At 34.0% G+C, this 12508-nt stretch overlaps 1 protein-coding gene across 4 annotated transcripts in view; it reads left to right on the forward strand.

Moving 5' to 3' along the window:
• Positions 1–10183, forward strand: part of Pgant9 (polypeptide N-acetylgalactosaminyltransferase 9) — a 151470-nt gene extending 141287 nt beyond the window's left edge. For 2 of the 4 annotated variants that reach the window (XM_089729030.1, XM_089729028.1), the window contains 10 exons: positions 1184–1759; positions 2393–2437; positions 3079–3271; positions 3690–3859; positions 4030–4194; positions 4267–4730; positions 4887–5069; positions 5374–5481; positions 6982–7110; positions 7624–10183. In XM_089729030.1, coding sequence (XP_089585156.1) covers positions 1510–1759; positions 2393–2437; positions 3079–3271; positions 3690–3859; positions 4030–4194; positions 4267–4730; positions 4887–5069; positions 5374–5481; positions 6982–7110; positions 7624–7791 — 1875 coding nt within the window. In that variant the 5' untranslated portion in view covers positions 1184–1509 and the 3' untranslated portion in view covers positions 7792–10183. Of the gene's footprint in view, positions 1–1183; positions 1760–2392; positions 2438–3078; positions 3272–3689; positions 3860–4029; positions 4195–4266; positions 4731–4886; positions 5070–5373; positions 5482–5987; positions 6093–6981; positions 7111–7623 lie in introns of all 4 variants that reach the window. The other 2 variants (XM_089729031.1, XM_089729032.1) reach the window with 2 other exon arrangements.
• Positions 10184–12508: the final 2325 nt, after the last annotated feature.

Raw genomic sequence — 12508 nt, forward strand, 5'->3', positions numbered from 1 at the left:
CCAACTTTCCAGCGTAAGATGAGCTTCCGTTTCTGCCTTATGAGAGATTGAAGCCTTAATTGTATTGGAATTACGTTGGTCCTATCTTTTGATGCTCATGATACTCGATGATTTCTACCGGGGAAGCATCATCTTATGGTCGGGTTACACGTCTCTTCTAATTAATTGTGGGTTGAACTGCTATAATATAAGTTCATCTGCCCTCTTATTAATTCATCGTATACCAAATAACAGGTACTTGCCTTGTAGAAACAATTTGTAAAATATTTTAATATCGTGACGCTAAAAGAGTAAGAGGAATAACAGCGTTGCCTACTTTAGCACAAGTTTAATGAAAACATCACGGATAGCGAAAGAGATGAAACTCAGAATTAGGTTAAGCATCCGTGTGCAATATAAAAATTCAGGTCGGTTCACCTACGAAGGCCCAAAGTACTCGGCGTCAACTCATTTCCATTCCTCGGTCCAGAGGCACCTATTGAAATTTTATTGAAATTCCCCTTGCTCACTGAATAAAATGTTTTAAAATAAGGGGGTTTTAAGTTTGTTCTTCAGTAAGAGCATCTTGACATTTTTATGTTTTATGGATTCTTTTCAGGATTTTTCGTGGCCGTATTTGGTGTACGCATTTAAAAAAGCTTTAGAAATTATCTCCTAAATTTAATAGAAAATGTGAAATGTAAAAAAAATATAGTATTCTCTGGCATAGTAATCATCAACAAGCCTCAATCGTCAATAACCTATTTAACAATAAATGAATACGCTCATTCTTGTACTAATCTTGTCCAAATATTTCATATTGAAATCCTTAGCGCGTTACGGGATTACAGCTCACAACCAAAACTGAATGGCTGTCGGCAAGATTGGAAACTTTGCTTGCCTCACGAAAGGGCCGAACGATTTTGGAAACGAAATTACCTTTCCACTAACCTTTGGAGTAGATTTTGCGAAAAAAACTTTCCCCCGTGAAATGTTTAGTCACTAAAGTGCCTTTAACATTTGTCAAAATTATACGACCCGTCTGGAAAGTAATTTTCTTAGATGTGGCCGCTTTTGCGTTATCGCTAATCTTGATTTCCGAAACGAAAATAAAATTGAAAGTAAATTGCTCCGAAACTGACTTGTTTAAAGTATTCTTGTTCAAACCGAGAGATTGTTAATGATGTTTTTGTTTTGTCCCCAGATCAAACCTTTAACTGACATGGAGGTCAAAATAATTTGGAAATGACAGCGATGAATCAAAAAACCAAGAAAAACTTCAATCAACTCATACGCTCAAAATTCAGTTATAGCTGAAAGAGCCATGTAAAAACAAATTAAGGCTTTTTTCATATCGAAGAAGCATATCTGCAAAGTTATATTAAACTTAAAACATATCCGAATCTTTGAAGCTAGTCACCTTTTGTGATTTTAAATATAGTTTATTGCTCAACTAGAAAGTGTACACTAAAACAACTTGAAATATTTGCGATGCATTGAGAGAGTAAGAGACTCACTAGGATAAAATAAATGAAATTAACAAATATGAAATACTACAGCATGTTCTTCTTGAGGAGGCGAACCCTGATACTGAAAGCTGTTCTCATACTGACAGCTTTATGGTTTATGATAGCCCTGTTAACTACAAATGGCGGTTCACGGAACGCTATTGGCGCTCAGCCAGTTGAATATGAGGATGCTGAAGCGAAACCGTTGAAAATGGCCAAACCTACGTCGACAAAAAGGAAGAGTGAATCGTATGGCAACAATCTCTCGGATGGTACGTCTGATATATTAAAGTTGCATGTAATTATAACGGTGTAGGTGTATATGGGTTACGTGACTGTAGACATCAGAATAGACCATAGCTTATAATAAGGACGACGTATCATCGTGACATCGATTACTAAACAATTTTCTTGCTAGATAACAAACACCCTTTTTTGTATTAAATCAACAGTGAAACATTTCTTGCAAAACGATTTTCAAAGAAATATCCTTGGCTAAATCGCGATCAAAGCTGACGTAGATAAGCGTTAATTCACTGGCGGCAAAATGATACCTCCGAGATGTTTCGTGGTGTGTGTTTCAGATAAATTTCCGTGATTACAGACTTAATATCTCTATTCGTGAAAATAATGTTCCCTTTGTGTTACATTCCCGTTCAAATCTTCGACTACGATTGTCTTTCATCTAATACATGCAATAGAGATGCTAATGACGGTAAATGTTACAGATTTTCCCTTGCGTCATAACGATGTTTCACTGTTACATCTAATGTACCATTATTGTTCTTAAGTGTCTTATATACTTTGCTATTTACGTTTTCATTTCTGCATGTGTTTAATATTGTTTCTGTTGCTTTGAGTTTATTTTTACAATGTGCATGAATATTTGCGTTTGTCTATCACAGCACGATCGCGGGTTGATTGGCTCGGTCGAATCGCTGGGAGCGAAGGTAATCTATTAGCTTATGTTTTTTTTTGTTTTTTAATGTAATATATATATGTTGTTTTGATTAAATAGACTTAAGCATCCCGAGAGACATGTGTATCCAAGGATACCCGGAGTATCCCTTCCGAAAGAGAAATGCGACTGTACCGTGGTTAACATATTTAATAGGTTCATAATCCGTGCCAATAGACCACTTCAATGAATTAATCATGTCAATAGTCGTTTAATAAAATAAAAATCTGTAAAATCACTCAAATTTTAAATTTGCTTGAGACAGAGTATTGTGGGCCCATACAGGTAAGTACCATGCTTTTATGTAGACTGAGACTTCGGTGTCATGTCTCTCAAGTCATGTCAATGGTTTCAATCATCCTCTAATATTCTGCTAAGAACAGTAGCAGTTTAATTCGAAGCGGCCCGTAATCATGCCTGCTTAATAATAATAATAAAAAAGAAGAAAACTTGTTATGCATAAAAATAACTATAAAATTGCAATTTGTTCTTTAACATGTACGTTTAATGTGGTATTTCTTGTAAACTGAATACATCTAACAGAACTATGTGAACAAACCGGTAATTCTTTATTTAAATATGAACTGGTCGCACTTGAAGATGGAATTATCGATAATCGTACGCATCCTGCAGGTCTAGGCGTGTTAGCTGCGCCCGGCTCGGACAATGCTCCCGGTGAACTTGGCAAACCAGTCGTACTGCCAAAGAACTTAACCGAAGAAACAAAACAGGCTGTCGCCGAGGGCTGGAAAAAGAACGCATTCAATCAATATGTGAGCGATCTTATATCGATCAGGAGGAAATTACCGGATCCTAGAGATGAGTGGTAGGTCTTATACATAGTTGACTTGATAGTTTTCGATAATGGTGCAAATAGTATATTCGACAAGTTATGGTATACAGTTAAATACTTATTGTTACATAAATCATTCGAATACTTAAAAACATATTTATGTGTAATTACTAGATCAATAGTTTTTTTTAAAATCAAACTAACACCTCTCATTTTTATAATATCTATAGCATCGCAAAATGCCATTACTTGTACGAAATAAGTATACTTCGTAAAAGGTAGCCTAGGAAATATCACTTTAAAGGATAAGGCCTCCCAATATAACACTCTTATTCATTATTAACGAACTTAATCCTTTTTTGCTAGTGGTGTTCAACAAAAGAATTTTCTAACCTTTGAAAAAAAAATAGAAACTTAAAATGAATATGACCATTTGCTTTATAAATTTTAGGTGCAAACAACCTGGAAGATATTTGGAAGATTTACCACAGACCTCGGTCGTAATATGTTTCCACAATGAAGCGTGGTCAGTGTTGTTGAGAACTGTGCATTCGGTTTTGGACCGATCACCAGCGCATCTGATCAAAGAAATCATACTTGTTGATGATTTTTCTGATATGCGTAAGTATTGTTTATTAGTATTGTAGTTACAAGGTTTATTAAGTTTTAAAAAGTTTTTGGTAATATTTTATTTATCAAACGTTAATCATCGATGCAAAATAAAGGATTTTTGTTTGTGTTTGTTGTATTTGATTGAGTTACAGAGAAAAACAATTGTTTAAATTTTTCAGCACACTTGATGCAACAACTGGACGATTATATGTCGTCACTCCCCAAGGTTAGAATAGTAAGAGCAACACGCCGTGAAGGCTTAATCAGGGCCAGATTGATCGGCGCCCGATACGTGACCGCCCCTATTCTAACCTATCTCGACAGTCATTGCGAATGTACTGAAGGTATGGACAGTTTCAAGCAAAATTAAACCAAACGCATCAATAAATAAAGACTAATGTAAATTTTTGGTACAGGTTGGCTGGAGCCCCTTCTTGATAGGATCGCGCGTAACAAAACGACCGTCGTCTGTCCTGTCATTGATGTAATTGATGACAATACTCTGGAGTATCACTATAGGGATTCTTCATCTGTCAACGTTGGTGGTTTCGACTGGAATTTACAGTTTAATTGGCATCCGGTACCATCGAAGGAACGCGCCAAGCATCAGAATACAGCAGAACCGGTTTGGTCTCCGACTATGGCAGGTGGCCTCTTTGCGATTGATAAGGAGTTCTTCGAAAAACTTGGAACTTACGATAATGGATTCGATATTTGGGGCGGTGAAAATTTGGAATTATCTTTTAAGACGTGGATGTGTGGAGGAACTCTTGAAATTGTTCCGTGCTCTCACGTTGGACATATTTTTAGAAAACGATCTCCATACAAGTGGCGAACAGGAGTTAATGTTCTAAAAAAGAATTCCGTGAGACTGGCAGAGGTAATTTTTTCATTAAACGATGAAAATAAATGAAAAAATTAACATAATGTTACTAATTTACTGTAGATGTTAAAAAAAGAAATCTTCTGTAACTTAATTTCTTATTTAATCATAATATGTTTCAGTTATTAAAATAGATTAATATTAAAATTTCAGGTTTGGCTCGATGATTACGCCAAATATTATTATCAACGTGTAGGTAACGATAAAGGAGACTACGGTGATGTCAGCAGCCGCAAAACTCTGAGAAAAAATCTCGGCTGCAAATCTTTCGAATGGTACTTGAAAAACATCTATCCGGAGTTGTTTATCCCTGGAGAATCGGTTGCTCATGGAGAGGTAAGTAACAGGCACTCAACTTCTAAATCGAATCAAGCAACGAAATACAAACTTCAAATTGAGGCTTTTGAAGATACTACAAGACTCACAAAACTCAACTACAAGTTTCACATTAGAAGTTTTAAGATCTGTTTCGTAAAAATCTTTAATTTTTAAGCTGTTCAAGATGGAGCACATGTTTTTTTTTTTATCATCTAGAAAACATGCCTTAAAAACTGGAAAATTAATTGACTACTTGGCACCTTTGATATAAACAAACAGGTGTTATTTATAATGAGGATTTTTCGAAATTTATCCCGAACAGATACGCAATATTGGCTTCCAAAAGATTTGTCTGGACTCTCCAACCCGCAAGTCAGATCACCATAAGCCAGTCGGACTTTACCCGTGCCACCGACAGGGAGGAAATCAGGTCTTCTGTCGTTTATGATTTGACGCATTGCGGCAGTACCATTTTTGGAGTGTCCTCCTTCTTGATAGGTTTCGTTTTGCACATGTATTTGCACGTCGGTAAAATTTAGCACGTCATCACGTTTTATTTGTAACAATCACTAATAGATCCGAAACAGAGCGTTCTATCGTCGCTACTGCCTCGATGGAGTAACAGTAGATGAAAATCAAGAAGAAGCTGAATTCGTTTTTTTCCACAAATGTCACGGAGGTGGTGGTAATCAGGTACAAGGAGTATTTTGCGTCGAATAAGATTTGGGAAAACTGGGTTTTTGAAAACATTTGTTTTTTGTTCATGTTTGTGGAATGAGTATTTTAGCAGTTTGACTTTTGATATTTTGCCATCATCATTATCATGATCCGAATAATATAATCACTTGGTAATTTTTTTCTGTCAAACTGTCAAGTGGTTATATTTTTGAGCACGCTTGCTTATAGCACGCCTTCTTAACTTTACAATGGCATTAGATCGCGAACCCTCCATCGACCATGTGCATTGATTCGGCGGCTGGTCCTGAAGATATGAAGAAACCGGTCAACCTTTGGCCTTGTCACGGGGAATATGGAAACCAGGTTTGTCGAAGGGCGCAATTTCTTTTCTTATGTTTTCTCCTGCTTTTGCTTTTTTAATAGATCGGTGTTATGGTTCGTTATTTTTTTGGGTAAGTTCTACAAGTAGTTTATAAATTCATGCATTTACTAATTTGCATCACATCATTAAATTTAGGCGGTTGAAAAATTTGCCAGTTTTTTTAACTATATCTTTGAATGCATGATTAGGTGCAGTACTAATGCAAAACCTATCAGAATTAAAAGGGAAATATCATAATTTTGATGCTACGTTCGGAAGCCTAAAGAATCCTTCAAAATTGGTACTGCCGCTATGTATATTGTATCATAGTATTTAGTTCGTATATTATATACATCTCCAAAAAGTAACATGTTGTTCATTTTATGTGAGTTTTTATACTTTTTTGATTTCATTTGGGTGGTGGTGGTGTGTAATTTTCAATGATTATAATAACTATATACATTGCCTTATTCTGTTAAATTTTATTTATACAACAAAATATAAACCCACATTCCCATCTAATAACTTTAAGTTGATATTTAGGTGTTCAAATCATGCTGTTTATTTCACATTGTTTTTAGTCTATTCTATGTATTCTGAAAAACTAAAATATCTTCTAAAAGTTATGGTTTAAAGGGGTTTTTTGTTATATATTTATAAAGGCCAGCTAACGAATGACCTTACCGATGGCATTTAGTAACCATAGCCCGTGGTAATGCGCAATGTAAATAACTTAACGAAACATAGAGTTGAAGTCTGAATTGCATTGAAAAAAAAAATGCAATAATGAATTAAAAAAAAGATAATGCATTAATATTAAATTTGAATTGGGAATATGAATCGTGGCCAATATTATAAAATATTAAATCGCTATATCAATATAATTCACAGTACTGGATGTATTCGAAAAACGGAGAGATACGCCGCGATGAAACTTGCTTGGACTATTCCGGGCACGATGTTGTATTGTACCCTTGTCACGGTGCTAAGGGAAATCAATTATGGTTGTACGATCCTAATGTGAGTATCGGTTGCCTTTGTTACAGTATTTTGATATAAACCCAGCTATTTGAATTGTATTTATGCTGTAAACTTTTCGGTACATGTATTTTGTTTGCTTGACAACGTTCATTATTCTATGTATGACAAATAGTTTAAATATAATATAGGGGTGTTAAAGAAAATCAAAGAAAGAAGTTTAGTAAAATTGATCATGTGTTGACAGTGAGGTAACTTAGTAAGACTGTTCGCATTCTGAGTGTCCGTATGTTTTTTTTATTGCTTAGATGGGTGGACGAGCTCACGATTCACCTGGTGTTAAGTGGTTACCCGAGCCCATAGACATCTACAACGTAAATGTCGCCCCTCACCTTGAAACAAGAGTTCTAAGGTCTCAGTTGTAACAGTACGATGGCTTCAAACCGACACGCATCATTGCTTTACAGCAGAAATATGCAGGGTGGTGATACCTACCCGTGCGGACTCAAAAGACGTCTTAGCACCAGTATGATAAATTAAATTAAAAAATTACAGACAAAGCTACTAAAACATGGCTCAAGCGAGAAATGCATGGCTATTTCTCGTAATAAGGACAAGATCACCATGGAAACGTGCAAAGAATCAGAAGACAGGCAGAAATGGACAATGGAGAACTTCAATGCTGAGCGCCTCAGTCCAGAACTTATAGCTGAGATCCAGTAGCCAGAGGCCTACGAAGAAATCTTATTCATTTAAGATTCAAAGACTTGATGATAAAAAGACTTGAGTGAGTGACGTAGTTGTGTTATAAGGATCACTTGTTGTCAAATGCAACTTTTGCGTTCTAGTGAATATTGACGAATTTTATTGGCGTTCTTATTGTACACGTACGATTTACTGGACATTATGGACTTGTCATCATATCTTAAAGTTTTACTAATTGATACAGCCAGAGCTATGCCTGGTTTATGTAATCGTTTCTCGGATACAAGCAAGCGAAAATATTAGGATATTCTCTTGTCTTGTGATATAAAATTGTTATGAATTTCAGTAGTTCCATTCGGAGTATCTATCTGTTATCGTCTTCTTGTCTTTCGTCTGATTGATACGAGATTATGTGACCGTGAGAACCGCAGTAAAGTAGTGCCAAGTGCCCACGTATGGTCGCATCGTATACAACGTTTTCGCCTGCTTTTATTCGAGAAATTGTCTTTGTGTAGAAAAACCCTTAGTGAATAAATTCTTTGCGAGACAAGAAATTTTCTAATGTATAATAAAATGGATTAAGTTCAGGGAAGTTGAACCTGCAATTATGATTGCTTCTGTATGTGTTACTGGTTCGTGTTGATTATGAATTTAAGATGTATGGCTAGTGTGCAATTTTGTTTGATATGTATTTTGAATTTTTTAAGGTATGTAAATCTTATGAAGGAAACCTTTATTAAGATTTGTTGTTGCTGCTATTTCTTGTTGTTTGAGAGTTTATATTCGGCCTAGTTGTAGACTGATGCAAGTTTTTTTTAGGTAATTATTTTATTTAGGTTCCTAATTCTTAATTCTAAATAAAATGTCTGAAATTAGTTTCGCGACGAGCAGAGAAGAACGTAAAATTTCAAACAGGAATTTTCTTAGGGATGTTTCTTTCGGATTTCATATCAAACTAACATATCTTTATAAATGTTTAGAATTTTAATAGCTAATTAATTATACTTCATTTTGTACATTTTTAATTCTATGATCGTAAAAGAACTCTTCTGAGGTATTGTATTCAAGTATTAATGTACTACTTAGGTTTTAATACAAAATTGTAAAAGTGTGTAAATAAATGATTTTAATGTTAATATTAAATATTTACAAAATATACCCAGTACCTATTATAACTAGTATCATAAATTTAATATATTCTGTAATTATTGGTAGATAGTGATTTTCATTTCAATATATCCGGTTTTCTTTTTTTATTAAATAATAGTCATAATATGTCTTCGAGTTCTACGCTCATTTTCAAATCTGAATGATAATATTTCTCTTATCACCATTTCAATGGAAAAAAACAACACGTTAATTGTAACTAAGATTTTTATAAATGTTACCTACTAAATAAATTCGATTTCCCTTATTTTCTTTGATGTTACAATTAAATATAGTCATATAGCAGGAAAACTTTCGCATAGATTTAAAAAAATTCTTAGGTTTAATGATTTGTAATTTGAAAAATTCTAAAACTTTTTTTTTTTAAATTACAAATTTATTTTCTTTCTGTAAAGGAGAAACGTTTCTTTTAAACTGACTGAATGTTTTTAGAATTAAATTAATTACATTCCTATTGTTTTGAAAGTGTTATCTAATATAATGTTTAAGTATTTCTATAATCTTTCGAATCTCCTTGAACGATTTTAGCATTCCCGTATATTATTCCAAACGGTATGTTCAAAAGTTTATTTTATTTAAAAATAATATCCGACCTATTTTCAGATTACGCACAGTTAATGTACTCTAAAGGAAACCCTAAGACTTGATTTTGTAATACTGACGTTTCAAATAGTAATCTTTTTTTTTCGTCTCCTTTATAAACTTTCAGTAATAAAATATTTATTTATCGAGGTAGACCCGAAATATCTGGGGTCTGGAATATAGCGATGATGAAAAGTACCATCTACACATACATAACAAACAAAAATGTTTTTTCTTAATTTTTAAAATATGACATTAAAATTAAAAATTGTTTTATAAATTCCAATAAAAAGTTTTTTTTTTTTTTTTTAAATCAGTATACTATTCAAATTTTCGCAAATATCTGTATTATTAAATAACGTAGTATTATCGACTTCTATGCCATTTTATCATTCCGGTGTCAAATTGATTAGTAAATAAACTTAAAATACATGTAAATAGAGTTCAGCATATTTATAGAATTGTAATATCCGATAAAAAATTGATATAGTAAAAAAAATTAATGTGCCTTATACTTTTAAATTATAGTTAGTTATATTTGAATGTTGAAAATTTTCTGTATATTATTGCTGTCTCCAACTGTAATATAAATTAGGATAAAAGTAGCGTAAATTAGTTGACTGGGGTAGTATTTGTAAAATAAAGCATTGTTTGATTTGTATGTAACGTCTTTTATTTCTTGAGTGAAAAGTATAAAGAAATATTGTGTCAATTTTCACCATTTTCCGTGCAGTGCATTTTAAGTCGGGACTAGGAACGAAGCGCCCTTTTTTGTTTTCATTTTAGGTGTCGACTACAGCTTGCTACAGGCCAGAGGGATTAGCGTTATATCTGGTTTTTCGTCTGGCTGTCAAAAGAGAGCGGTGAAAATTTGTTAATTTTTTTTAACAACACAAATACGGACATTAAGCAATGAAAATACAACTGAATATCGTTGTTGTAACATTTATTTTTTACTTGTCTGTTCACAAAAGAAACAACTTATTAACCCTTTGACTGCCATGTAGGTCACCGGTGCCCTACGTGGCGCACTGAAGTAATTATGTCGATTTCTGTTGTTACTATGGTGCCGGAGCATCTAGTGGACTTTGGGAAAGTCGAATTCGATGATACTGAGAATGAATCTAATTCTGAGAAACCTAAAATACTAAAACATACATTAAAAACAAAAGGCATAGTTAGGCAATCGAGACGCTTAGTAACAGAAATCGTCATAATTACTTCAGTGCGCCGCGTAGGGCACCGGTGACCTACATGGCGGCCAATGTGTTAATGATTTAGAAATACTAGTGGTCCCGCAGTAGTCGAAATTCGACTATAATTAATTGAAATTATAAGTTTGAACATTATTACGGTTCTATTGTCGAATACTCTTATACTTCTATTATCACAGATTTCGTCAAGACTACAATATAGACAATAATCTATTCTCAATTAGACCACAGACTTCAGCAATAAACAAATAGTATATATCACGCGTATATATAATACTGTTGTGTAATGTTTTATTTATAGATTTAATGTATTTTTAATGCATAATTAAAAATATTAGCATTATGCACTCCTTCTCTATATCTATACTAATATTATAAAGAGGAAAGATTTGTTTGTTTGTTTGTTTCGAATAGGCTCCGAAACTACTTTACCGATTTGAAAAATTCTTTTTCCATTAGAAGCCGACATTGTCCCTGATGAACATAGGCTACTTTTTTTTTATTTTTATTTTTTTATTTATTTGGTTTCATGTGTGTTTTAATGTTTCCGAAGCGAAGCGAGGGCGGGTCGCTAGTTCACTATAAGCGTGGAAAATTTCATACTCCTCCGTCCGCGCTATTTTCGCAAAAAGGGATACAAAGTTTTCTCTTCACGTATTAATATATAGATTTAGAAATATATAAAATGATAGACAACATTTCATGGGCAGTTCATTTGATTATGTGGCAAGCGACATCCACGCAATTACCGCTATTTTACGATTCAAAATTGCCCCATAATAAATTCTAATGGGCCAAACAAAAACTCATAAAGCTGAAACATGTTGGTCGTTCTGTTACAAAAGTTTTAATGTCATGTCTCGGACTCTGGGTTGTCGTAAACGGGCGATGAGCCACGCAAAGTTATCTGATGTAATTGAAAAGAGGACTGCGCGGGTAATTTTAGGAAAAACGGCACAATCATGTTTGGCTTACAAATTGGTTGAGATGAAACGTATAGCGATGTTGTAGGGATTTTTCCTGTATAATTAAGAAAATATTTTCCGTGTATTTTTTCGGTTTAGCATTCAATGTTTGTTTCTGTGTTGTGTGTTTGTGCTTATACTTCGAAAGCAAGTATTATAGTATTAAGGAAGCTAATCGGAGTTGAATTCGAGATAGAAAAGTTAATTCAATTACACGTTCCCTGGTACAAGAAACTGCAGAGTCAAGTATGATTATGTTTAAAGGACTTAAAAGGATTTAAATTACTTTTTCATATTTGACTGTATAGGTAAAGCGCTTAAAATATTCTGGTTTTGGAAAGAAGTTTCTTATGGGACGATGCGGAGGGGTACCCTAACCGGGAAAAAACGTCCGTAACGTAAGATTTTTTCTATTTAGTTTGTTATCAACAGATGTCGCTGCACGTAAATTCAACAATTCCTGAATCGCGGTGACGAGATGTTACACAGTTGATAATACGTTCTCGTATTTCTCATGCTAAATCATTCGTACCTGGTGTAGAGGAATACCGTGGGCATGCAGGCGGTTCCCCCACGGTGAGGCTGCTCCATTGCACTGCGGAATGGTTGACCCTTGCGACAATTTTTACTTTTATAAAAAATCATAATAAAAAATGTATACCCGAATAATTATTTTCTTCATACATCGAATTTCGAATAGAACTTAAAATTAATATTTTTGTAATATGGAACTTCGTTCCTATCCGCTGGTGTCCCACGATACCACAAATCATTTTTTTTTTCTTTTTTTTGGTTACTATAGGCCAT

The sequence above is a fragment of the Bombyx mandarina genome, chromosome 08, assembly GCF_030267445.1.
Source record: "Bombyx mandarina strain Sakado chromosome 08, ASM3026744v2".
Classification (NCBI taxonomy): domain Eukaryota; kingdom Metazoa; phylum Arthropoda; class Insecta; order Lepidoptera; family Bombycidae; genus Bombyx; species Bombyx mandarina.